Source organism: Wallemia mellicola, assembly GCF_000263375.1.
Source record: "Wallemia mellicola CBS 633.66 unplaced genomic scaffold WALSEscaffold_6, whole genome shotgun sequence".
In the NCBI taxonomy this organism is placed as follows: Eukaryota; Fungi; Basidiomycota; class Wallemiomycetes; order Wallemiales; family Wallemiaceae; genus Wallemia; species Wallemia mellicola.
Window position 1 is genome coordinate 139,290 of NW_006531963.1, and position 22,386 is coordinate 161,675.

A 22,386-nucleotide genomic window follows, 5' to 3' on the forward strand; every position below is an offset into this window, starting at 1 on the left:
AATAAGGGGGTTAGTAGAGAGATGCGAATAGAATACAGACATTTAACAATAAATCAGATACTGCCAATAATGGATCTCGGCCGTGACACCCTCAGACCAGGTATTCCTCGTAAAGTCAGAAATCCATCGAGAGAAGCTGGAAATTTGGGTGACGATACGACGAGTGAGTACTCTAGTACTATTATAGGATGTTCCTTCAACTATCTGTACCCAGGAATTGCCACTGCATCCCCCAATTCATTCTACAATCAAGCACAACCGCAAACACCCTTCTTTCATAGAGCAAACGTTGTGAAGAATGACGCACCATCATCAGGGAAGTCTACGATATCCATAGATCTTGATAGCGACCTCGAAAACCCGGCAATGTCGTCAGCAACAAAGCCATCCAAAGGTAAAGGAAAACAAAGAGACAACGGCAACAACGAGGATAATAAAGATAATGACGGCGATATGGAGGTATCTGTACGTAAGAAGAGGAAAACAGAAACCTACGATTTCTTCGATGAAATACCTCAGCCAAAAAGCACATCCGGTGTAAGATCTGCTATGACAGGTAAAGACAATCAGAAGGAGCAGAAGCGTGTACGAAAACCCCGGGGAAGGCCCAGGAGACCAATTGAGGTCGTTGATGATGACGACGAGCACAAAATCGAAGTTAACATAGGTAACAGCAAAGTTATCCATAATCAGACATTACGGGATGGGTATTCTCAAGGGGTAGATCTCAAAGACGTCGATTCTAGTAGTATCCTATATCTTGACGCTACGCATATAGACTCGTATCATGTCGAATCAAGTAGCAATCAAAAATGCGCTTTAACTTTCAGCAAAGAACGATTAATTATAAACAAGCTACTCTCAAGGCGTTTAGAACCCTGGAGAGTAATCGACCTCACAGATGTCGTATGTGCCAAGGGTCGATACGATAGTGGAACGAGTGCGTTGGTACTTCAACTCAAGAAAGGTTCCAACACTGTAGAATCGCTACCCAATCCAAGAATATCATTGTCGCTAGATATCAAAGTAGATGATAATCCACCCTTTTTCAGTAATTTAGACGTCAGAAACGATCTCTTTATCGCTTTCATATCTGATACCAGCAGCTTCAGCAATAATACCAGTGTGAATGAGAATCTTTTTAGTGCTCTTCAAATTGCTCTGAGGAATAGAATTAATTGGATGAGTGACGAAGAATGGGGTCAAAGAAAGCCCAGAGGGAAAATCGAAACCAAGGAAAGGCACGTAGGCGCGTCAAAACCTGATGATAACAACTTAAATACGCATGCTAAATTTAATACGCACAATAGTACCACAATGCCTCACTTGGACGAAGATCAGATTTCTAGAATTCCTAAAGTACAAAGTGATATAGAGAATTTCACCCAAGATGATGGCCAAGCAACTAAGAAAGCACGTCAAACTGGTAGTCAAGTAAGTAAAGCTAAGAAAGTAGCGCCACAGCCAATCGTACCCGGTGCTGCGAGAGCGTCTCAAACTGTGAACCCATCCAGTCAACAATCAAAAGATCACGAAAATAATGAGTATACCAACGCAACATCCGGTGGCGAGGCACCCATGGCACGCACAAGAAGCACACGAAAGGCAAAATCTGATGCTATTAAGGCTAACAACGAACTTAAAGGCCTTACGGGAACGTCAGCTCGCAAACCATCAATGGATCCAGCTGTAGCAAATGAGATATACCTGACTAAAGATTTTGATAATGGTAGTTTGACGATTCGTAGAGGTGATAGAGCTAGTATAGATCCAGGGGAATTCTTGAATGATTGCATTGTTGAATATGGTATTCGGTAGGTCGTGAAACTTGTATTGGATTTTTTCTAAGACATCTCAGCTCAACGCTAATGAGGTTGCGCTCACGTGATCCAGTGCTCGCCGACCAAGTGCATCTTTTCAGCAGTTTCTTTTATACGTCCCTGGTGAACTCTTATGAAGGTACAGGCGATCCGTACAAAACCATGTGGAGATGGACAAAAAGTGTCGATATCTTCGCCAAAAAATTTATTCTTGTTCCCATCTGTGAAAAGTGAGTGGGTATTCTTTAACAAAACGCCAACTTACAACGCAATCCAGTTTGCATTGGTATTTAGCGGTTATATACAACCCTAAAGGTGTGCTCTTCGGACCTCCAGGAGACCTCCGGGAGAAGAAGAAACCTAAACCTAAACCAAGTGCGGGTGCTGCTACTAGTGCTGCTGCTCAGAAACGACAGGCTGCAGCTAAGAAAAGGGAGGAGAAGAAGCAGGAAACCTCAAAGAACAAAGTTAAACACGATATCGTCGAGTTAAGTTCAGATTCGGAGAACGAACAAGAAAAAGATAAAGATGTGCCTGAAAAAGCCAAAGACGAAGATGTTGTGATGTCAGAAGTAACATCTACCCAGAGTAAGTTGACAAACTTATTTATGTTACCTTTAATAATTTCACTAGATACACCTTCACAAGATATACCAGATTCTGAAGCCGTAGAGATCGTAGGAAACGTTGAAGAAGACAGTAAAACTGATGATGGAGACGCAGATGTCATGCACGAAGATAGAAACAAAAACAGCCGATGTTACATATTCACGTTAGACAGTCTCAGTGGTACCCACAGACCAGTTATAAATAATCTGTCGAGGTATCTTCAAATGGAAGCGCAAGGAAGAAAGGGCTTACCTCTGGAATCATTTAGCGTACCTGACGGGAAAAATCCCAAGGTGCCCAAACAACCTAATTGGTGTGACTGTGGCGTCTATGTTATACACTATATAGACGTATTCTTTAAAGATACAACAAAATATCTCGGTCTATTGCTAAACTCCCACAAGACCAGGCGGGAGCACAGTGACCCGCAATGGGAAGACAAGGCTGCTGAGCGAGCTCGTGAACATCTTGTTAAGAGTTTAGATGAAGAAGCTGTAAAATTTGATGCAGAAGAGATTCGCAAAGGAAGACGTGAACCCAAGAAGGTGGTAGAACAAAAAGCTGAGAATACAACGGAAGAGTCTACAGAGAGTATTTCTACAAAAGGAAATGTTGGGCAATCCACAGTTTTAGCTATACCTGCAGAGAGCAACAATAATGGCTCATCTAACGAAGTTGAGAAGAGACCTACTGCTCAGGGAGAAGACATCCATGAGACGTCATCTAATGGTAGCAAAAGTGACTCTATAAGTTCTAAAGTACAAGAAAAGTTGAATATCAACAATCAGGACATTCAACGTGGTACTAAAAAACACAGCAATCTGAATTCGAGTAATTCCAAGTCAGATCGTTCGACTATGATCGACGATAATGCTAAAATATTGTCAAAGCAACATAATGAGATGGGAACGCTACCGTCAAAGAGTGCAGTTATAGAGCCGCATATAGGACAATTCGGTACGGCTAATCAAGCAAGTCGGACCGATCAGCCAATAAGAACTGTCATGGAAAAGATCAGACGTGCCCAAAGCCCGCAGGCTAACTCATCGCAAGAGATCTCTCCTGATAAACTACTTTACGATGCGTATAATACGTTTAATCAGGAATCTATTGCAAATTGGCAACTTAAAGGTTCTTCAAAGTCAGATGCACCACAGTTGAAGCCTCAACATCGTCGCGTATCTTCAAATCCAATTAAGCGTGACACAGTGAAGACTTCACCAGTTTCTAAGTTGTCAAATTCACAGGCAGCTGAAATGGCTTTATCAGACAATTCACCAGACTTATTAAGATCACAAATAAATTCAAGGCTACCAAAATATACAACACGAGATGAGGAGCCTGTAAACACTAACAGTGGACATGAGATCGATGAAACTGTGATGAGAGGTCAAACAAACGAGCGCTCTACAATGTTTAAGCCATTTGATACCCCTTATCGACACAATCCCCCGCTAGAAGGACAATTAACGCGCGAGCCGTTTACTCAAAAGCACCTTCGCTGGGAGGGTGAGAAGGATGATTCACCGGAGTGTCAAATCATAGTGTCACCAGGAGTTAATAGGACAGCAGATTACCTGAAACCACAGAGTAGTCCTATTATTGAGCAATTAGACGAATCGGGTGTAGAAGGACGCAGAAGATTAGAGCCAATTAAGCAACATGGTGTGGATGTATCAAATCCACGGCTATCACCAGAACTACTCTAAATGACTATTACATCAAAAGAAGCCAGAGAAAATAAATGAATGCCCTCTGGGAGGAGAGAAGCGAAGACTTACATCAACAGCATTCTAAGGAGCAGTGAAGAAAGAAGCAATGCATTGCGATAACAGCAGTATATTTATTTATTTGTAATTTTTTTATATTTTGCATATTTACTATCTCGACGAATAGCTGGTCATCGTTTTCAAAAACGACGAGCATGCTTGGAAGGGGTGAGTAGGAGAGAATAGAGGAATATGAAGAATGCTTATATCTTTTATTAGTCAGACTATCAGCTAACAAGCTGCCAAAATCTAAATCACCAGTTGTTAGTTTCTAGCCAATTTGATCGCAATAATCTAACAGAGACAGGCTCAATACCATGATTTGAATATCACACCAAAATCTAAGTCACCGGTACTCAGACTAGGCCCAGGTGGTAGAAGTTCTACTACCGGCCATGTCGCTACTGTATTCGGTTGTACAGGATTTTTGGGTCGTTATCTCGTGCAGAAGATTGGTGCGTAGTCGTTTATGTTACAATAAATTATCTTACAATTCATACCCAGCTCGCACTGGTGCTCAAGTCGTCGTTCCATACCGTGATGAAATGGAAAAGCGTCACCTTAAAGTTATGGGCGATCTTGGTCAAATTGTACCAATGGTGGGTACCCATATCATCCTTTATACCCTCTATATCACTCCTCTTTAGGAATGGGACGCTCGCAGACCGGATCAAATCGCTGAATGCCTTAGACACTCGGATGTTGTATATAACTTAGTTGGACGTGACCATGAGACTAAGAACTTTAGCTACGAGGATGTCCACACTAAGGTTGCTAGTGATATCGCTTCAATTGCTACACAAGAGGGTATTGAGAGACTTATCCACGTCTCACATTTCAACGCTGCTCACGATTCTCCATCTGCTTTCTATAGAGCCAAACAAGCAGGTGAAGACCTCGTTAGAGAAAATTTCGATGGCGCTACTATCGTTAGACCAAGCACTATGTACGGACACGAGGACCGTTTCCTCCAACAAATGGCTTGTAAGTTACTTTCTTGAAGGGTGAGAGAGAGCGCTAATGGTTTTCACAGTCTGGACTATCGCATACAAGCTCAACAACGGTCAAACACGTGTTAAGCCAGCCCACGTTTTGGATGTTGCTGAGGCTCTTCACAAGATGATGACATTGGATCCAGGTAGCGGTGACACTTAGTAGGTATTTTATTTCATTCCATTCACATTGCTAAAACACCTCCACAGCTCACTCCCAGGTCCAAAGGAATACACCTACAACGAGGCGATCGATGTTGTCTCATCTTTGACACTCAAGGAACACAAGGCACCAAGCGTACCAAAGCCAATAGCCAAGGCTGTTGCTCAGCTCATGAATAGACTGCTCTGGTGGCAATCAATAAGCGAGGACGAAGTTGAAAGACGTCATTTGAACGATTTAGCCGCTATTCCAGAAGGACACAAGAGCTGGAATGATTTAGATATCATCCCTGATTACATGGAGGATGTTTCTATTCCATACGTTAGAAGATATCGTACGGCTACAACATCAAACTTGCCAGTCGAGAGAGGTGGAAAGCCATACAAGCCACCTGCATCACAACCACAAACGAATATCTAAAAATCTTTTAATACATTTTTCTTCTTTTTATTTCTTGTTTTGTTACCACCATATGGCGAAAGATAAGGCACGCAGATTGACGAAGGAGGAAGAAACAAAGGATAAGCGAAGGTGGATGCGCTGGTCTAACGTAGCTGCGCAGAAGTCTTTACAGATAAGTGACTACGCGGGTAGCTATGTAAACGCTGGTGCAGCTAGTGGGTTCTCCCTTCACCGTGCTATAGAAGAGACTAAGAAAGCGTACTAGAACTCGGTACAGAGAGATTCTGGCCAACTTCTGGGTGTGTATTTACTCTAAAACTCTCGACGGACAGACTTACACCGCCTCAGGGACATGCCACTAGAAATCGATAAGGCGGAGAGAATTATACGTGCGTTTACCACCGAAGGTATTGCAATAGACGAGCCAGTTGGCGAAGAAGGTAAACAAGGTCGCCGTAGAGTATTTAGGAAGATTGCTCCGAATGTCCTCGCTGGTGCTAAGGGAATCGCAGTTTTCACAGCTATGAGGTTCGTGTATTCATATCGAATCAATCTCAGGCTTAAACAATAATTAGATCCGGTATTATGCCTTTTTCAGGTAGCGGTGGAAGTGGTATCGTTATCGCTAGACTTCCAGATGGATGTAGGTGAAATTTTCACATTCGGATTACTAAAATGACGTAAATAGCTTGGTCTGCACCTTCGTGTATATGTCCTAATAACACGTCAGTTGGTATGATGTTTGGACTGTAAGTCGATGCGATGACTATCTGCATCTCACTTAATCAATTTAGTGACGTATACGACGTTGTTCTCGTCTTGAGATCCCAGAAAGCTGTAGATGGTTTCAAGGGTATGGCAAATCTAACTCTAGGAGCTGAGAGTGAGTTAATAGATTTTGATTATGTCTTTCTAACCCAATATAGTCGGTATAGCTGCTGGTCCAGTAGGAGCGGGCGCTTCTGTTGAATCAGGAATAGACAAGACACCAATTTGGTCTTACGTACGAAGTAAGGGTTTCTACGTCGGTTCGGAATTGATTGTGAGTCAGACATACCTAAGTGAACAGCCTAACAAGGCATAGGGGCAAGTATTTATAGATAGATTTGACGAAAATGAAAGGTTTTACTAGTGAGTGTGATCTTACCATCGCATGGCACATAATTGACAAATAATTAGCTGGCCTGGTCTCAAATCTGGTCAAATTTTGGCTGGTAAAGTACGACCACCATTAGAAGGGGCTCAATTATATAGAACATTACATGAAGCAGAGACAGGAATAGCACAAGGACAATCGCTAGAATATGAAGCGACGATACCCGATGATGTGTTAACAGATTTAGACTTGAACGAAAATGAGACACTTAGACTGCCACCTACTCCAGAGCAACTAGACAAATTCGAAAAGCAAGGCTACAAAGACGAGCACGATGTTGAATTTGAGAGAAGAGAGCGCGAAGAGATAATGGCGCTTCCTGCTCCTCCGCGTCACCCAGCGATTGTTAACTTCCTCGCACGTAAGGAAATGGGATTAGGCTTGACGGATGTGAACGAGGAGGAAGATGAGGAAGAAAAAGAAGAAGGTGCAGAGAAGGAGGTCTTTGATGCTGATGACGCGATTTCGAAGGAAGACTTGTTGTTGAAGTTGAGAGAGGAGGAGCTGAATGCAGAACTGGAGGCCTTGGAAGTTGCGTCAGAGCCTGATATGTCAACTGAAGCGAACAGAAATGATGTAGGAATGCCACCGCCACTGCCACCTCGTAGACATTTCAACAGGCCTCAGCTTCCATCTCGCGCAGCGAGATCGTCGCTGCCTGTGATATCGAACAGCGAGTCGATGACAGCACCAGAATCACCACCGCCTAACTATAAATCTGTGGAGCCAAACGAAGATGTTAAGAAGACACTCGCTCTGGATGTCGAGAAGGCAGGGCAGAAGACATCCGAGGAGTCGCCGAAGGAAGAGTTTTTCGACGTCGCAGATAATGAACTAGGCGTCGCCCATTAATAGAATTGTAATAAATAAATGTATTTCCTAATAAAATTATGAGAATCGTGGTTGCTTTTCTACACCCATCGCATGAAAATCAATGGCTAGACAGCTTCACGATATAATAAACGCAGCTAAGTTTGATGAACGGTGCGTGAACTAATTGATAAATTTACGCGTTTATTAATAAATTTTAGGCTTTTCTGGGCAACCTTTGCACATCCACCGCAACAGCTGAACAGTCTGAATAGCCATCCACACCCTATAAGCAGTCCAATAGAAGATGAGAACGACAAGTATTACTTCTTCACCATCGACCAGGACCTCGTTTGTAAGGTCGATCTCCTGTGTGATAGCAATCTCACAAAAACACGTAGATCTCTCTTTTTCAGGCGATTTTGGTCCCTTAAATTGCGCGCATCTTTATAGGTGCGTGTTTTTTACTATGTCTGTCTATCCTTATTCACCATCTCTCAGATTCTGCGTTCTCGTGCATGATCTTCTCAGAGATCCAGAACTCGCAGACAGAAAGCTCGTTTTATATTCGTCTACAGACCCACACAAGAAGGCGAACTCAGCCCTGCTTTTAGCTCTTTACGCCGTCCGTCACCTCTAGTTTTACAAGTAGCTCACTCACCCAGATTACAGCTTATAGTTTTGCGTCGCTCTCCCTCAGACGCTTTCCATCCAATAGCTGACGTGAGAACTCCTTTGACTGCTCTACTCTTCTGATCATGGCCTCCAGATCGAGTTCATCCCATTCAGAGACGCCGGACGTGGTCGCTGCGATTTCCATCTGTCGATTTCCGTGAGTTTGCTAATTCTTCGGGTACATTTACTAACAATTCACCCAGGATTGTATCTGGGGTTTGCACAAAGCTATCGCTCTTAACCTACTCCGTATGGATAAATTCGATCTCGAGGAATATGAATGGTCAGAGAAGGTCAGTAATTTGAGAAACTTCAATAACAACCATTCTAAAATAATCCATAGGTCGAAAATGGTGATTGGAACTGGCTCACTCCTCACTTTAGTATGTTTTACGCGCGTTTGCTTTTTTAGATGCAAAACTAACGCGTCCATTCAGTTGCATTTGCATCTCCAGTCGATCCTTCTTACGTTAGAATGATACAGGCAAGACAAAAGGTTGGGAAATCTATCCTCACTGAGAGAGCCGACCTCCCGAGGAAGTTGCCATCCTCGTTTAGACAACTCCTCGACCACTTCTCCCAGGCATCCGTCAAGCTCGTTATTAGATTAAATAACCCACTCTACGACTCTAAAGAATGGTTAGAGAGAGGTGTTGATCATAAGGATCTCTATTTTGACGATGGTACTAACCCATCTGATGAAATTGTTAAATCCTTTATCCACATGTGCGACCATGTTATATCGAAAGGGGGTAGGTCTTATGAGCTATTGCGAACAATTATTTACAAAACCAAGGCGTTATTGCTGTTCATTGTAAAGCTGGTCTCGGTAGAACCGGAACTTTAATTGGTGGTAAGTAACTCAAATGTAGGCTTTTTTATACTCAAACAACATAGCTTATCTTATTTACAAACATGGTTTCACTGCGAATGAGGTTATCGCACTTATGCGTATAATGAGACCTGGAAGTGTTGTTGGTCCTCAACAGGTAGGCAATCAATGTTGTACAGACCACACAATCTAACTGTGAGCTAGCAATACATGTATCAAAAACAGTTCGATTGGGTCCGTTGGGGTGTTATCGACGCGATGAGAAAGGAAGAGGAGGATTTGGTCGAGAAGCAGCTCTTGTCAGCCGCAACAGCAGCATCTACACCACCTTTGCCTGCCAATGGAAGTGGCCCAAGTACGCCATTACCTGCTGCATCCACTTCAAGAGCCGGTATGGCAGAAACACCCGCTCCTGTTGGTCAGCCAAGAAAGACACCAGGTCCATCACGCGTTGCGGATAAGAAACCACCCGTAAATAAAGTCGACAACGTCGGTCTTAGTCATTCACCACTCAGACGACCACGCGTCAACAGAAAGAGATCATCAAGTATGCATTCAGGCATTGCTGGCGCAAAATTAGCACAAGAAGCAGCCCAAGCGATGGGAAGAGATATGACGACAAGATCATCTACTCGTGTAAACCCATTATCTACATCTGCAACAACAAGCATCTTAGAAAAAACATCATCAGACGGTTCGAACAAGTCTATACCACCAAGCTCACCTGCTAAGATTCCCATTAAAGTTACATCAGCTTCTCCAATACGTCAAAGATCGATTCGACCGCAACCACCTACGAGATCTACAACTGAAATTGTTGAAACTGGACAAAATGGTTCTCGGATGGTACCAGCTAAACGCGGTCACATCTCACCAGCTTCGTCGATTAGTTCTGTAAATTCTATGGGACGCGTGGCAAGAGCCGTAGCTGCTGATAGCTGGATTGTAGACTCACCAAAGAAGGAAACAGTTCGTAAGGTAAATGTTACTAATAGTCCAACAAAGACTGCAAATACAGATAAATTGGGAACTGGTCTGGTCAGAGGAACACCTTCATCTAGTCTAACGTCACTTTCATCAACTAAATCGTCAAATGAGAGCGCGTCTGATTTGCTCTCACCTAATACCGCTAATCTCGGCAGGACGAATGCATTACGCAGCGTCCGGAGACGTAGAAGTAGTTTAGGTGATACTGAAGTAGGTGATCGCTTGTGATTCCAGAATTTTCCCATAGCTGTGTTTTTGGTAACTCAAACAAAGAACAATAAAGAAAAAAGTATACATGCCTGTTAAGTTATTCATGGATTAAATAAATCTTTTGCTTCATTTTATATACGTTTGGTTCCCCTTATCCTTCTTATTGGCATTACTTAATTTAGGACAGACCGTCCCTCAATGACGGCGGTACCTTGACGGCGCAGTTGGATATCAAATCAGAGATCGTTCTTTTGAAATCTAGGTACCTGAGAAATGGAGTATAAAATGACTGCTTTCCTTCTTCCTTTTTGACTATTAAAGTTGCTAAGATGAAGATTTTCGCTGCTACACTCGCTGCTTCTCTCACCCTCATCGCTGGTGAGTAGTACTGTTAGTGAGATTCAAATGCTAATTAGAGTTAGCTCATCCAGGTCATCATGATCCTGTCCCTCAAGCTGCAGATGTGAAAGCACGCGCTGCTTCTGCCGCACATTGCAACGAGCACGTCGCAAAGCGTTATGAAGGAATGCGTAAAAGAGGTTCAATGAGTCTTTTCGAAAAGGCCCCAACGACCCATTTCGATAAGATTCAGAACACTACTTGTGTACTCGCTCCTACCGTAACTGAAGGTCCATACTGGATTACCGGCGAGCAAGTTCGTAATGATATCACCGAAGACCAACAAGGTAAACCACTCGTACTTGACATTGGTATCCTTGATGTCAATACTTGTGAACCACTCGAAGGTGCCTACATTGATGTATGGCATGCAAATGCCACAGGATATTACTCCGGGTATGTGTTAATTTTTCCGTGACTTATTTACTTAACTATAACCAGCTTTGAGGACTTCACTCTCGATGCTCCTTCTAAGAGACAAATGAACACACCTACTTCTAACAACACCTACCTTAGAGGTATTGCAAAGACTAACGAAGAGGGTATTGTCGAATTCAAGACTATCTTCGGTGGTTTGTGAGTATTTATTGGTTTTGCAAATTACTCTAATGGTTTATAGCTACACTGGTCGCGCTCCACATTTCCACCTCAAGGCATTCATCGACGCTGAAGAATCCGACGACGGTAGTATCACAGGTGGAGAGACAGCCTTCACCGGTCAACTTTTCTTCACTGATGAAACTGCTAACGATGTCTTCGCTGAATACCCTTACACTGAAAATGAAAACACAAGAAGTTACAACTCTGATGACACCATCCTGACAAGCGAGCAAGGCAATGGTAACAACCCAATTGTCGATTTGGTTGATATTGATGGTACATTCTATGGTATTATTACCGTTGGAATTAACGCTACTGCCACTGACCAAACCGGTTAAATGGTGACATCATAATTGTTTATCTAAAATTAGACGTGTTCACTCATGTATGCAATTCGGAAATTGTTTTACATTCTTAACTTTTTTTTCCTCGTTTGATGGCTGAAGCTCTCATTTGATCGGCATGACTACATGTCTTTGTTTGTCCAATGTGACTTTGTATGAAGAATACGTAGTTAGACCAGAACTGTTTGTGTTAATTATGGTCGTAATTCAGTCCTTGTGTGTCTTCCGAGAAGTAATTCTGCCCGTCAGTCTGAGTATACGTCAGATGAAGTTGATTTTGTAATGAAACCACTCACTTGCGTCTGCATTTAGCCAACACACCCCAGATCATTTTACATGTTATCGAGAAAGGTAAACACCTTACTACCTTGGGTTATTTTCTTTATGTAATTCATCGTCAAATTACCTCCTTCTGAATCACGTATCTCAAAACTCGCGTGTTTGAAGTTCTGAGACAGGAGACTGTGTCTTGTTAAAAAAAGTTGACTGCTCGCATAGCCATTCTCGATGACTAAATGGCCAGTATTACAGAAACGCATTAATTCCTCTTCTCGCTACATCTTACAGAACTTTATACTTGGAAGAATCCCACGGTTTCAAAATTGCAAAATCGTTGAACAAGGCGATTTGGTAATTCCTCCACAGTTGTTGTATTACAAGCATGTAAATATCTAAACATTTAATTAATATTAACATATTGTGTACTCGAAGATGACAAATAATACTCGGAAATTCCTAGTTTTATAACCATAATGCATTTAAAATTTGACTTCTATAATTCCTCGTTTAGTTCGAGCATCACCGGTAGGTGATCTGATGCGTAGATCTCATACCGTATGTCACAGGCTACTTTATGTGAGAATTCACCTTCCTTTTATAGTAATTAATTAAACACACCTGCTACTTTATCAATGAGGCGCTCATCGATAATAAATGTATCCAGTCTCCATCCAATACTGGCACCTCTGCCGCCTATTCTCATTGAATAGAAGGTATATTCCCCTTGCTCGTCCCATCCATGGGTATGACGCCATGCATCGTAATGTTTTCTACGCTTGCTATCCATATCAGCATCACTTATGTCTTTCATCACATCCTGATCATTGAGGATTCGTTTAAGTGAACGACGTTCAGCGAGGGTTGTGCCAGCACTAACACCCCACGTTCCACCGCGAGGATGCATATCATATGATACGGCCGTAGTGCTTTATCGAACTATATCAGTCAAGCGGTAAAAAGAAAAGCAAGACTGACTTGAGATCACCACACCATATGACCGACTTAGAATCTCCCAGCTGATTAATCCATGCAAAAAGTGCATCATCCCATGTTTGACGTTGGGATTTATCGTGCTGTGGATAGATCAGTCGTGATTAGGTACAATCTGTGGGTAACTCGCCATCAAAGCCGAATTCGGAACGTAAGTGCCGATAAGGAATGTATTTTCAAACTCTAAAGTAACGATTCTACCCTTGGTTGATTGTGTGTCCTCATGCGTTGGCAGTGATAGCCATTTATTCAATGGTTTCACTTTCGAGAGAATTGCACAACCGGCATAACCTTTTTTAAGCGAATTAGACCAGCTCTGATAGGGAAATTGGGCACGCAAGAGTAGATTACCGGGTGCCTCTGCCGTCTGATGACGTCGTTAATTGAATTAATAAATGCCAATGGGTGAAAGACGGGCCTTAGTTTCAGAGAGAATGAGAATATCAGGCTTTTCGGCTTTGATGTACCTCATAAACCCCTTTTTATTAGTCAGTGTTGTGTATGCATAGAAATGCGTTCAAACCTTCTTAAGAATGCTCTGATAAGAGACGATATTCCACGCGACCAACTTGGTTGATTGCGGATAGAGCTTCTCTGGTAGTTTTATTATCTGCGGGATTGAACCGTTCTTTGAGTATTTAGACATGGACGTAGAGGTGATAGTCGCTAGTGATAGATCTCTATATATCGACGGAGATTATAATTAGAAAATGAATATGACTCCTGAAGATATTTCACAGCTTATCAATTTACGCAGTGACTATTTAAAGTTCAAATAAAGACCCATTATGCGTGATCTGCAAGCAACGTCATCATCTATGCAGCGACAACACAGTCGGCGTCGCGTAGATCTATATAAATAGATAAATTTAAAATACTTTTATTCTAATAAGTCATACGCTCTTGATATTCGCTACCCGAATATCTCATGGAATGCTTGACATTAATATACGTCAAAACACTCTCGTTCGCCGCAAGCAACCTTTCACCTTTACTACGATGCCAATTCAACACTCAACTGAACTAACGCTTACAAAATCACTACAGCCAAAGTTATCACAAAACAGCAAGAGACTCAAGCGTCGATCTTCATCTGAATTGATAACGAACGATGTCGCTGTTCCAACAAAACAACAGAAGATTAGTCATGAATCTATAGACCCTTTCATTGATATAACGAGGTTAAGAATCCCATCAACACCCCTGGGTTGTCTTTCCCCTGGTGCATCATTCAAGGGTATACAAAGATCTGGCTGGCAGAGCTATCACGTTAAAGTTGACATACAAGACGTTAGCATAACAAACTCTCAAGCATCCGGTTATCTCACGATCGACGGTTTGACCAGAAATCAGCCAACTATAACAACATTTTTCACAGCTGAGATAATCGGCAATAAGTATGGATTTAGAACAAGTAAATATGATGCAACAGCTTCTGATGACCTTAGACATTGGTCGAAATTTGAAGCTTTCAAACGTATAACGAAGAAAGACGACAACAAGATGACATACGATTTATTAAAGGATTTCACCCACACAAGAGCAATATTCATGAGATGGAAAGAGCATTTTTGCGTACCTGATTCATCAATAAAGGACATTCCAGGTGCTAGCTTCGATGGTTTTTATTATGTTTGTATTGATCTCGATTGTCCACCTACGTCGTTATCAAATTGCCATCCAAGTGTACCATCTTCAGGTCCTCACTTATCTGGTTATTACTTCCGTGCGTTTATATTCCCACACGTGATTACATTTACTAATAACCCCAATAGACCCACATTCTGAACCTTTTCAAGAATTGAATTTGAGAGAACTTCCAAAAACTACTTCAGATACTTTCGAATTCCGTTAAGAGTGTTAGAATTTTAGAAACAGAGCACATTCTGACATCATCACCTCCACTCAAATACTTGCATTTGTCAATTGTATAACAGATCTTAACTTATCTAGAACATGTATAATCAAGAGCATACTAAAATAAATGAAAATATGCATTATAATTTACATTAAAAAGATAGATTGAAATCTTAAGAATGTCTTCTGATAGAATGTTAAATTCTCATCTGTACAGACTAAATCATTGGAGAGACTACTGGAAGAGAAATCTTCGAAGTTCTCATTTGAGCGCGTAGGTGCAAAGTAGAACCCAGCCGTTAGAACCAAATAGCTAAGAATGAGGATTGTACCTCTGTAATAGTTGCTTCTACTCTCTGTAAGCATATATGTTAATAGGAAGACAGCAAAGATGATAGCGATTGCATCCCATCTTGGGAATATCAAGACGAAGACGTTTGAAGGGGGCGTATCAACGTTTGTTGTTAGTGCTGAAAATAGTACCATTGCTGGAATTTGTAGTAAACAAACTTGCAAGGCGTAAGCTGAAGAAATTTCCATAGATAGTGCAATGTTCCCGTTAATTGCGAATGACATCGCATTCATGAATTCTGTTGTATTTGGTACGAGCGCGAAAAGTGAAATACCCAAGAATTTCTCCGGGATAGTTGCACCTTCTAACACAACATCTACTTCATCGACCAAAATCTCAGCGATTGCCGCATAAAGAAGCGTACAAGTGAGCAAAACTGTCGAAGATGTCGTTCTGCTCCATTCTGGCGCTTCATGTCCGCCGTGGTCTTCATGTGGTTGGACTGTTGATGGTGGTGCACCTCCTAATGAGCCTTCTGGTACCGATTGGGCCATGCTTGGTGGTCTAGTTGGGTCCTCTGCTACAATCGCCCTAGAGAAATCTTCACCAGCCATACTTGAAGGCATTTGGATTAGGGTCGGTTGTGAGCCTCTCATTTGGATGTTGTTCGCCGATGCCTGCATGTGTAACTGTGGTGCCGGTTTCTGAAGTGTTGTTGATGCAGGTCTAGCCGTGGATGCCTTCTTCGGTGTCTGTGGAGGCTCATTCGTTGTTGGTAAGCCACCCTTTTTGAAGAAAGATGCGCGGTGATGTGGGTGAATTGCTGAAACATGTGATGGTGTATTCTGGACGCCTTCCATTTGCTGCATCAATTGTTGTGGATTTTGCCAGATTTGTGAAGCATGTGTGCGGAGCGAGAACCACAAACCAACTAAATAGCTCTTTATGATGTGAGAACTTTTCGATAAATCATGAAGTTACTTACCAGGACGAGAACAGTTGCACAAAAATACATAAGATGCTTAACATTTCCTTGATAAAATGGATCCGTGTGCGGGTCAACATGCTGATAAAAGCATCGTTTACAGCTCCATGGTTTATCCAATGGTATACTCTTTGGGCAACCCTTGCAGACTAGCTGAGAACTACCGTAGGTCTGATAAAACAGTGTTGGTGTAAGAGTGCCAATAATGGCCATAATCAACATCGTCGAAGTGACACCAGCGGCTTTGGCATTGAATCTGAGTTCTTTTCTACGAAATGCTCCCGCACACATAGATACACCAGGCATGAGCAATACACCTGCCAAGACGGAACCGACTAGTGAACCTTCAACCAAACTAGACTTGGAATCCATAAGTGCGAATGAATAGATAAGTATTTCAATAAGTGAACCAAACGTCGCATTAATGACGCTTCCCACGCCTATACTTGACTGAGCAGAAATAGATGCTACAGCCATACCGATGAAATACGACAATGGAATGACTGATGCTAATGATAAAACAAATAAGAGAACTCTCGATGTCAATAATGCTAAAATACCGGTTGTTATTCCCTTTCTTTCGACATATGGTTGCAAGAGATATGCATCCAATATGACGAGGAAAACTAAAGGCATGAGATTGACGAAGAAGATGTTGACACCACCAACTGTAAACTTGTAATAGCGAGTACTACCGGCATTGTAAACGCAAAGCAATACTGTGGAAGTTTCGCCATGTCTAGATGGTGGAAGTGACTGACCAGCTTTGAGTTTTGGGACGGTAAACCTGTTAGTCTGTTCTTCTTCATTATCTTGATTAGCAGCAGGTACTAAAACCTTTGGTGCCGGTCTAAACCTAATTTGAGTTGGTGATGTGTAGAGGTATCCAATTAATTCGTAAAGTAATTTGCCCATAGGTATAGGTATGACTGTGAAAAATGACAGTGCAGATACGATAAGCAGTGGTGGTGAGAGTATGCAGACTAAGACCGTGTAATAAACCCATTTGGAGAGGGAGAGCTTAGACTCGGATTCTGGCAACCTTTTGTGCTGATTTATGTTCTGGAAGACAGCACCATAGCTGGACAAGCGCCCTGACCTTTGTGGTGATAAAAGTGAGGTGTTCTCATTATTCTGAGAGGTAGTCTGGCGTGGTGTTTCGTCGAGGTTTTCTTCGTCTTCAGATTCGGGATCGCGACCAGCACCTTCGACGTACTTGCCTCCAAATGGCCAGGAAATGTACCAAGCGAGATCATATAGTAGAGTTACCCATAAGCTTTCAGATTTTGACCTTTCGAATAAGAATAAAACAGCTACTGAAAAATAGCACAAGAGGGAGAGCCACCAACCAGCTAATATAAACCAGGCTATATTAGCGAGTGTAAAGCTGCTAGGGTGCGATGTAGGCTCGGAATGGAGCGCGTTGTCTGCTGCCACGGTCACACTCCTCGATTTCTTGTAAAGAGCGGGTTTCCAGATGGGTAGACCGAATGGGTGTTCGATATTGATGGCCTGTATTTATTAGCCTCGCTGTAATTCGTACAAGTTAGTGACTTACATTCTGTCTATCCTTCAGGGTAAGCTCATGGCTAGGTACTTCGTCATCCGGCTGATCAGGCTCATCATTTGGTTGTCTGTACTCCTCAGAGGATGTCTCCTCGTCTGGCTGCTCTGTTGTGCTGTGTCTTAGCGTGGATTTTGAAGGCTGACGGTGGGTCTGTTTGCTTGGCGTGCGTGATCGTCTAACATCCTCCTGGCTGTCGTCTGCAATGCTATAGCTGGACTGCCGGGAGTGCCGTGGTGGTACTGACGACGATCTGTCCGTCATCGCCGTTTTGATAGAACGTAGACTTTTCATTCAACAAGATAAATTAAAGCAAAAAAATACAAAAATTAATTGTTCAGCTAAGCACTTTTTTCGCGCCTCTTCTTTTTGTACCTGTTTGCCTGCGTCTGGCTGCACATTCTTCACATATCCAGTTCCCACTTGGGGGCTTATCGAGACCAACGCAACCAATGTGGAACCATTCTCGCTGACATTGCTCGTCATCACAACCAATCATCTGGCCGTAGGATACACCATTACAGTAGCAATACCTCGCTTCATCAGCATCATTATCACCTCCAGCACCAGGGTTGTCAATGTCGTCATAGGATGGCTCCTGAGCATAATTATACCCATTGGTGGTTTCTGCCATCCTAGGTACTGGCTGGTATGTCTGCTGCTGTACTACGTAATTAGGCTGCACTTGAGGTATCTGGGCATACTGATATGGTGATGGTGGTGGAGAATACAGTAATTGTCCATTATTAGGGCGTCTTTGCGATGTTTTCTCGATCTGTCTGACAGTTGTTGCTTTATTACCGTAGTACTCTGATGGATTCGGGGAATTACTGATAGGGGAGTCGTTTCTAGAATATTATTAGAGGAAATATTACTGATTTGTTTACTACGTACCTTCTCTGACCAATTCCACCTCGTGGACCAGCCCCAGATATTGTAGGCACTCTCCGACTAGATACTTTGTTCGAAGTCTGCTGATTCATAGCTGAACTAAGCGGACGCTTGCGTGACTCGCCATACAAACTTCCTGGTGGTGGTTGGAGAGCGCGCCGCCGTCCATTAATCGCATTCGGACTGATGGTGAGCATCGCACGCGCAAAGAGTCTCTGCAAATTCGTCCCAGAAGGCGGGAATAATGGAGCTGGAGGAAATAGACTAGGATCGTGTAGGAGAAAGTGTAGGAGCACTTGGTCCGTGTATTCGGTGTGTGCGAGCATCGTTTCGCAAGCAGCAGTACCGAGCTTGATTTTTTCTTCCTGGTTGAGTTTATACTGCTTGATAGTGTCGCTTACGTCTCTGAGTGCAAGAAAACGCTCTTTGGGTGATAGCGACTCGTCTTCTAAGGCTAAGGTGAGCTTATTCAGCTGCGTGATAGTCTGATCAGCAGAGTCTAGAGTTTGTAAGTAAAACCATTAGTGCAGGCTATAAGCTACTCACTCGAGAGATTTGCGTCGAGTTCACGCATCTCGTGGAAATGCCGACTGAGCTCTATCGGCAGAGCATCAAGGGTGTCTACATAAGTATTGAGAAGGTTGAGAGAATGTAGCTCGTGCGTGCTGGGGCCTGCACTCGTCGACGCCATGGTGGTAGCTGTTGAAGAAGTAACAGCATAGTAGAGGATAAAATAGCTGACTCTCGCGATAGTACCAGATGGAATAAATAAAATAGAGTGTACATATTCCGAAAGTACGATAATCAGCTAGCCGAGAATGAATCATGTGAAATCCTCTCTACCAGGAATGAAGAGATGTATTCTAGGAGCCATTATAGGAAATACAACGTATCAGACAGCTGGAAATGGCTCGAAAAGAGTAATCACGTTGATATGATTCCTACGTCAATTAGACGTAAGTAGCTAGCAAATGACAGTCTATCCGATAGTTGGAAGACACCGAAATGTGCAGAATACAGGATATTACACGTTTCCCATTCGGTTTCTTTCCTTTTTCACTTCCGTAACACTCGTGTTCCTCTCTCTTAGCAACTTCATCTTTTCACAATAGAAAATGGTATACACACTCATCGTACACATGAAAGCCAAGCCAGAGACCGTTGAGGAGGTCAAGGCTAAGCTTCACGAAGCCTCACGTATCTACCGCCAAGTGAGTACACTTCACACCCTTTAATACGCTCACACTGTCTAGGACAAGGAAACAATCGACTGGCACGTCATGCAAGATCCTAAGGACGCAACCAAGTTTGCTGTCGTTGAGCGTTACGAACAGGAATCCAGCCGTAGGTAGAGCCTCCCCGCGGAACACCGACTGACTTGCCGCAGAACACTACCACTTGACAAACCCATACTGGAAGACATTCGACCCATATGTCGTACCACGCTTAGCTGAGGAGATGCAATTGAGCAGATTCGAGGAATTCTAAACGCTTGTATAATCCATAGACATCTCGATTTAACATGCAATGCTTATTTATGTGACAAAAGATAAAATAAACTGTTCCAGAAAATGTGAATTGTTCGAAATATAAATTATTTTGCATTACTAATTGCTGTTAGCCATGTATCTTAATCATCGCAGGGTCACTCACAAGACTATTTAGCTGTTCGTTTTTCAGGCATCGGATGAGCCCCTTCTGTATTGGTATGACGTTGTATTCCATGGCCATATACTCGTCAATGATGGTTTGGAACGTACGTGGCTGCTTCTTCTCATTTCTTTCTCCGGTAATTCATCTTCCTTGACACGCCCATGCGCATTTTCCTTCGTAACTGCTGTAGTTGCTGACTTTCCGAGTGATCTCACAAATGATGGATGTCCTTCGTTGATAGAACTGATGCGGGATGCTCTTCTACTTTGCGTCATGGAAAAAACTGGTGACTTTTCAGGAGACATCGCCCGTGAGTATGGTCGTATTGTGTCCACTTCAGCGTCATAAGAGTTTTTAATTGTGTTTGTTGAACTTCCTGACATAGATCTGTTGTGATTCGAGAGATAAGTGCTACGTGGACGGTATCCCAAACTTGGCGTGCGATCGTTTAAAGGAGAAGGTGTCGGATTGGAGAACAAGTTTGAGCGTCTGATATCAAGACTTGTGCTATTTGGTCGATGTGATCGTATACCATCTAAGCGAGTTCTAAAGGATACGTCTTGTGGTGCATACGTGCTAACGCTGGATGCTCTGCCGTGACTGGCGGCTTTCGTTGGACTCTGGGAGCCATTTAGATCCCTGACTAATCTAGACATGCCTACCAGAGTGTCAGTCAAATCTCTGACAAGATCGTCTGCTGCTCTTTGAGCATCTTTAGCGTGATTGTGGAGTGCGCGACAGTCCTCGACGTTTTCTGGATTTGAAAATAGTGTGTTGTCAGTCTCAGCTCTGAGCAAAAATTCTAAAGCTTGGGCATGAAGTTTGTGGATATGTTCTGACGCTTTGGACATGTTCTTGACTGACATGTTCGCGCTCTTCTCCGTTTCTTCAGAGGATTGTAAATCCAAACGTGAGAGTCCCATTTGGAGGGATTTCAAAGAGTTTGACAGGGTATCCAATCGTTTGGAAGATGCCGGAGTGAGTTTTGTAGGTGAACGCAAAACCTCGTGGTTTTCTAACAACGGGGACCTATTCTGGGAACGTGATAATGGTACTGGTCGTTTTGGCGAGAGGTCTAGGGCGGATTGTGACCTCAGGTGACGCGATGAACGACTTGCACCGCGCTTTAGCTCAGGACGATAGTTTTGAGGCGACCACATGCTATCAGCCGTTGAAGAAAATGCCATCGCGGTGGCTGGTCTAAACTCGGAACTGCCAAGTGAAGGTCTGTTATTGAAGCGAGATGATCGCAAAATATCGTCCCGTGCACCTTCCAAAGAAGTAGATGTACTGTGACGGATTGGACGCGAACTGAATGTGGGTGTATGTCCATTATCTAGATCATTAAGCGAAGAAACGACTTGTCGCTTGTAATTTGATGACGTAGAGGGTGGTAGAGGAGTGTGCGAGGTCGCCGTGACTGGGAATGGTTGGAAGCTGTCTGTGACTGTTGTGCCAATGCTGGTACGGTTTGTGATACGACTAGACGGCCTTGCCCTTTCCGGGCTTTCTATGGAAGTACGCGATGCGACTGAATTTGAGCGAGTTTTCGATATTCTCGATGAGGGGGAATCTTGATCAAAGAGCTCCTGAGGTATCCTGCTCCTTCTTTTATATCCACTGCTCCTGCTACCGTCGTCATCGCCCAATCTGGGGCTGTTTCCACGACGGGAGCGGGCATAGTTGGAGATACTCAGGTGGTTAGATGCAACTGCTTGTGCATTCGCCTTGGAGCGTAAATCCAAGTTTGAGCGTGCAGCTGACGATGTTCTGGATGAAGTAACTGAAGCTGATAAAGGCGAGGGTGAGAAAGGGGAAGAAGCATGGTTGTAGGATGCTCTAGAGGGTGTCCGAGACGGCGTACTATTTGCGAGCGCCCGCGCTCTCTCTAGTACCTAAAACGCGTTAGTGGGTAGTCTCAAACGCGTAAATAGACCGACTTGGTTGTTGCGTTCGACTAGATTGTCTATTTTATTTGTTGGGTTATCAGTGGAGATTTTTAAAGGATTTTTAAATTTATTTGTCTCTCCGAATTTTGTATTCATTTCATCTGGTCCTCGTAGTTCGAATAGAAGAGTGCTCGCTCGCTTGACCATCAACACTCATA

The 22,386-nt window shown here is 43.0% G+C and overlaps 11 protein-coding genes across 11 annotated transcripts; 7 read left to right on the forward strand and 4 right to left on the reverse strand.

Annotated features, from left to right (window-relative positions):
* Positions 1 to 2,527: 2,527 nt before the first annotated feature.
* Positions 2,528 to 4,317, forward strand: WALSEDRAFT_60002 (hypothetical protein). The gene has a single exon (XM_006957495.1). It carries the CDS (start codon positions 2,549 to 2,551, stop codon positions 4,136 to 4,138), a length of 1,590 nt encoding a protein of 529 aa, XP_006957557.1. The 5' UTR covers positions 2,528 to 2,548; the 3' UTR covers positions 4,139 to 4,317.
* Positions 4,318 to 4,353: 36 nt separating this feature from the next.
* On the forward strand, positions 4,354 to 5,773 carry WALSEDRAFT_28083 (NAD(P)-binding protein; the record flags this gene model as incomplete). The annotated part of the gene is made up of 7 exons (XM_006957496.1): positions 4,354 to 4,366; positions 4,418 to 4,461; positions 4,500 to 4,653; positions 4,703 to 4,797; positions 4,846 to 5,182; positions 5,232 to 5,352; positions 5,401 to 5,773. 7 exons carry the CDS (start codon positions 4,354 to 4,356, stop codon positions 5,771 to 5,773), a joined length of 1,137 nt encoding a protein of 378 aa, XP_006957558.1.
* A 55-nt stretch (positions 5,774 to 5,828) lies between these two features.
* On the forward strand, positions 5,829 to 7,792 carry WALSEDRAFT_32007 (DUF500-domain-containing protein). The gene is made up of 9 exons (XM_006957497.1): positions 5,829 to 5,970; positions 6,021 to 6,054; positions 6,104 to 6,283; positions 6,331 to 6,398; positions 6,444 to 6,504; positions 6,550 to 6,638; positions 6,682 to 6,797; positions 6,840 to 6,886; positions 6,935 to 7,792. The coding sequence occupies exons 1-9, from the start codon at positions 5,889 to 5,891 to the stop codon at positions 7,761 to 7,763; spliced, it is 1,506 nt and encodes a 501-aa protein (XP_006957559.1). The 5' UTR covers positions 5,829 to 5,888; the 3' UTR covers positions 7,764 to 7,792.
* Positions 7,793 to 7,845: 53 nt separating this feature from the next.
* WALSEDRAFT_63510 (phosphatases II) lies at positions 7,846 to 10,443 on the forward strand (the record flags this gene model as incomplete). The annotated part of the gene is made up of 12 exons (XM_006957498.1): positions 7,846 to 7,895; positions 7,943 to 8,076; positions 8,123 to 8,174; positions 8,223 to 8,346; positions 8,394 to 8,444; positions 8,491 to 8,553; positions 8,600 to 8,689; positions 8,740 to 8,779; positions 8,834 to 9,148; positions 9,193 to 9,249; positions 9,294 to 9,385; positions 9,433 to 10,443. 12 exons carry the CDS (start codon positions 7,846 to 7,848, stop codon positions 10,441 to 10,443), a joined length of 2,079 nt encoding a protein of 692 aa, XP_006957560.1.
* A 71-nt stretch (positions 10,444 to 10,514) lies between these two features.
* Positions 10,515 to 13,709, forward strand: WALSEDRAFT_32012 (aromatic compound dioxygenase). The gene is made up of 8 exons (XM_006957499.1): positions 10,515 to 11,220; positions 11,266 to 11,400; positions 11,444 to 12,018; positions 12,065 to 12,614; positions 12,666 to 12,973; positions 13,023 to 13,120; positions 13,168 to 13,515; positions 13,561 to 13,709. The coding sequence occupies exons 1-3, from the start codon at positions 10,952 to 10,954 to the stop codon at positions 11,760 to 11,762; spliced, it is 723 nt and encodes a 240-aa protein (XP_006957561.1). The 5' UTR covers positions 10,515 to 10,951; the 3' UTR covers positions 11,763 to 12,018; positions 12,065 to 12,614; positions 12,666 to 12,973; positions 13,023 to 13,120; positions 13,168 to 13,515; positions 13,561 to 13,709.
* Positions 12,541 to 13,683, reverse strand: WALSEDRAFT_63512 (DNase I-like protein; the record flags this gene model as incomplete). The annotated part of the gene is made up of 6 exons (XM_006957500.1): positions 12,541 to 12,614; positions 12,666 to 12,973; positions 13,023 to 13,120; positions 13,150 to 13,397; positions 13,452 to 13,515; positions 13,561 to 13,683. 6 exons carry the CDS (start codon positions 13,681 to 13,683, stop codon positions 12,541 to 12,543), a joined length of 915 nt encoding a protein of 304 aa, XP_006957562.1.
* A 258-nt stretch (positions 13,710 to 13,967) lies between the features above and the next one.
* On the forward strand, positions 13,968 to 15,006 carry WALSEDRAFT_32018 (hypothetical protein). The gene is made up of 2 exons (XM_006957501.1): positions 13,968 to 14,763; positions 14,813 to 15,006. Exons 1-2 carry the CDS (start codon positions 14,037 to 14,039, stop codon positions 14,890 to 14,892), a joined length of 807 nt encoding a protein of 268 aa, XP_006957563.1. The 5' UTR covers positions 13,968 to 14,036; the 3' UTR covers positions 14,893 to 15,006.
* Positions 15,007 to 15,019: 13 nt separating this feature from the next.
* WALSEDRAFT_68293 (hypothetical protein) lies at positions 15,020 to 17,999 on the reverse strand (the record flags this gene model as incomplete). Its single annotated transcript, XM_006957502.1, has 3 exons — positions 15,020 to 16,127; positions 16,172 to 17,683; positions 17,730 to 17,999. The coding sequence occupies 3 exons, from the start codon at positions 17,997 to 17,999 to the stop codon at positions 15,042 to 15,044; spliced, it is 2,868 nt and encodes a 955-aa protein (XP_006957564.1). The 3' UTR covers positions 15,020 to 15,041.
* Positions 18,000 to 18,041: 42 nt separating this feature from the next.
* Positions 18,042 to 20,324, reverse strand: WALSEDRAFT_37056 (hypothetical protein). Its single transcript, XM_006957503.1, has 4 exons — positions 20,280 to 20,324; positions 19,173 to 20,233; positions 18,630 to 19,125; positions 18,042 to 18,583 (listed from the first exon to the last, which is right to left on the reverse strand). The coding sequence occupies exons 2-4, from the start codon at positions 19,315 to 19,317 to the stop codon at positions 18,073 to 18,075; spliced, it is 1,152 nt and encodes a 383-aa protein (XP_006957565.1). The 5' UTR covers positions 19,318 to 20,233; positions 20,280 to 20,324; the 3' UTR covers positions 18,042 to 18,072.
* WALSEDRAFT_17053 (hypothetical protein) lies at positions 19,742 to 20,114 on the forward strand (the record flags this gene model as incomplete). Its single annotated transcript, XM_006957411.1, has 3 exons — positions 19,742 to 19,837; positions 19,880 to 19,970; positions 20,014 to 20,114. 3 exons carry the CDS (start codon positions 19,742 to 19,744, stop codon positions 20,112 to 20,114), a joined length of 288 nt encoding a protein of 95 aa, XP_006957473.1.
* WALSEDRAFT_68296 (hypothetical protein) lies at positions 20,300 to 22,324 on the reverse strand (the record flags this gene model as incomplete). The annotated part of the gene is made up of 2 exons (XM_006957504.1): positions 20,300 to 22,174; positions 22,220 to 22,324. The coding sequence occupies 2 exons, from the start codon at positions 22,322 to 22,324 to the stop codon at positions 20,303 to 20,305; spliced, it is 1,977 nt and encodes a 658-aa protein (XP_006957566.1).
* Positions 22,325 to 22,386: the final 62 nt, after the last annotated feature.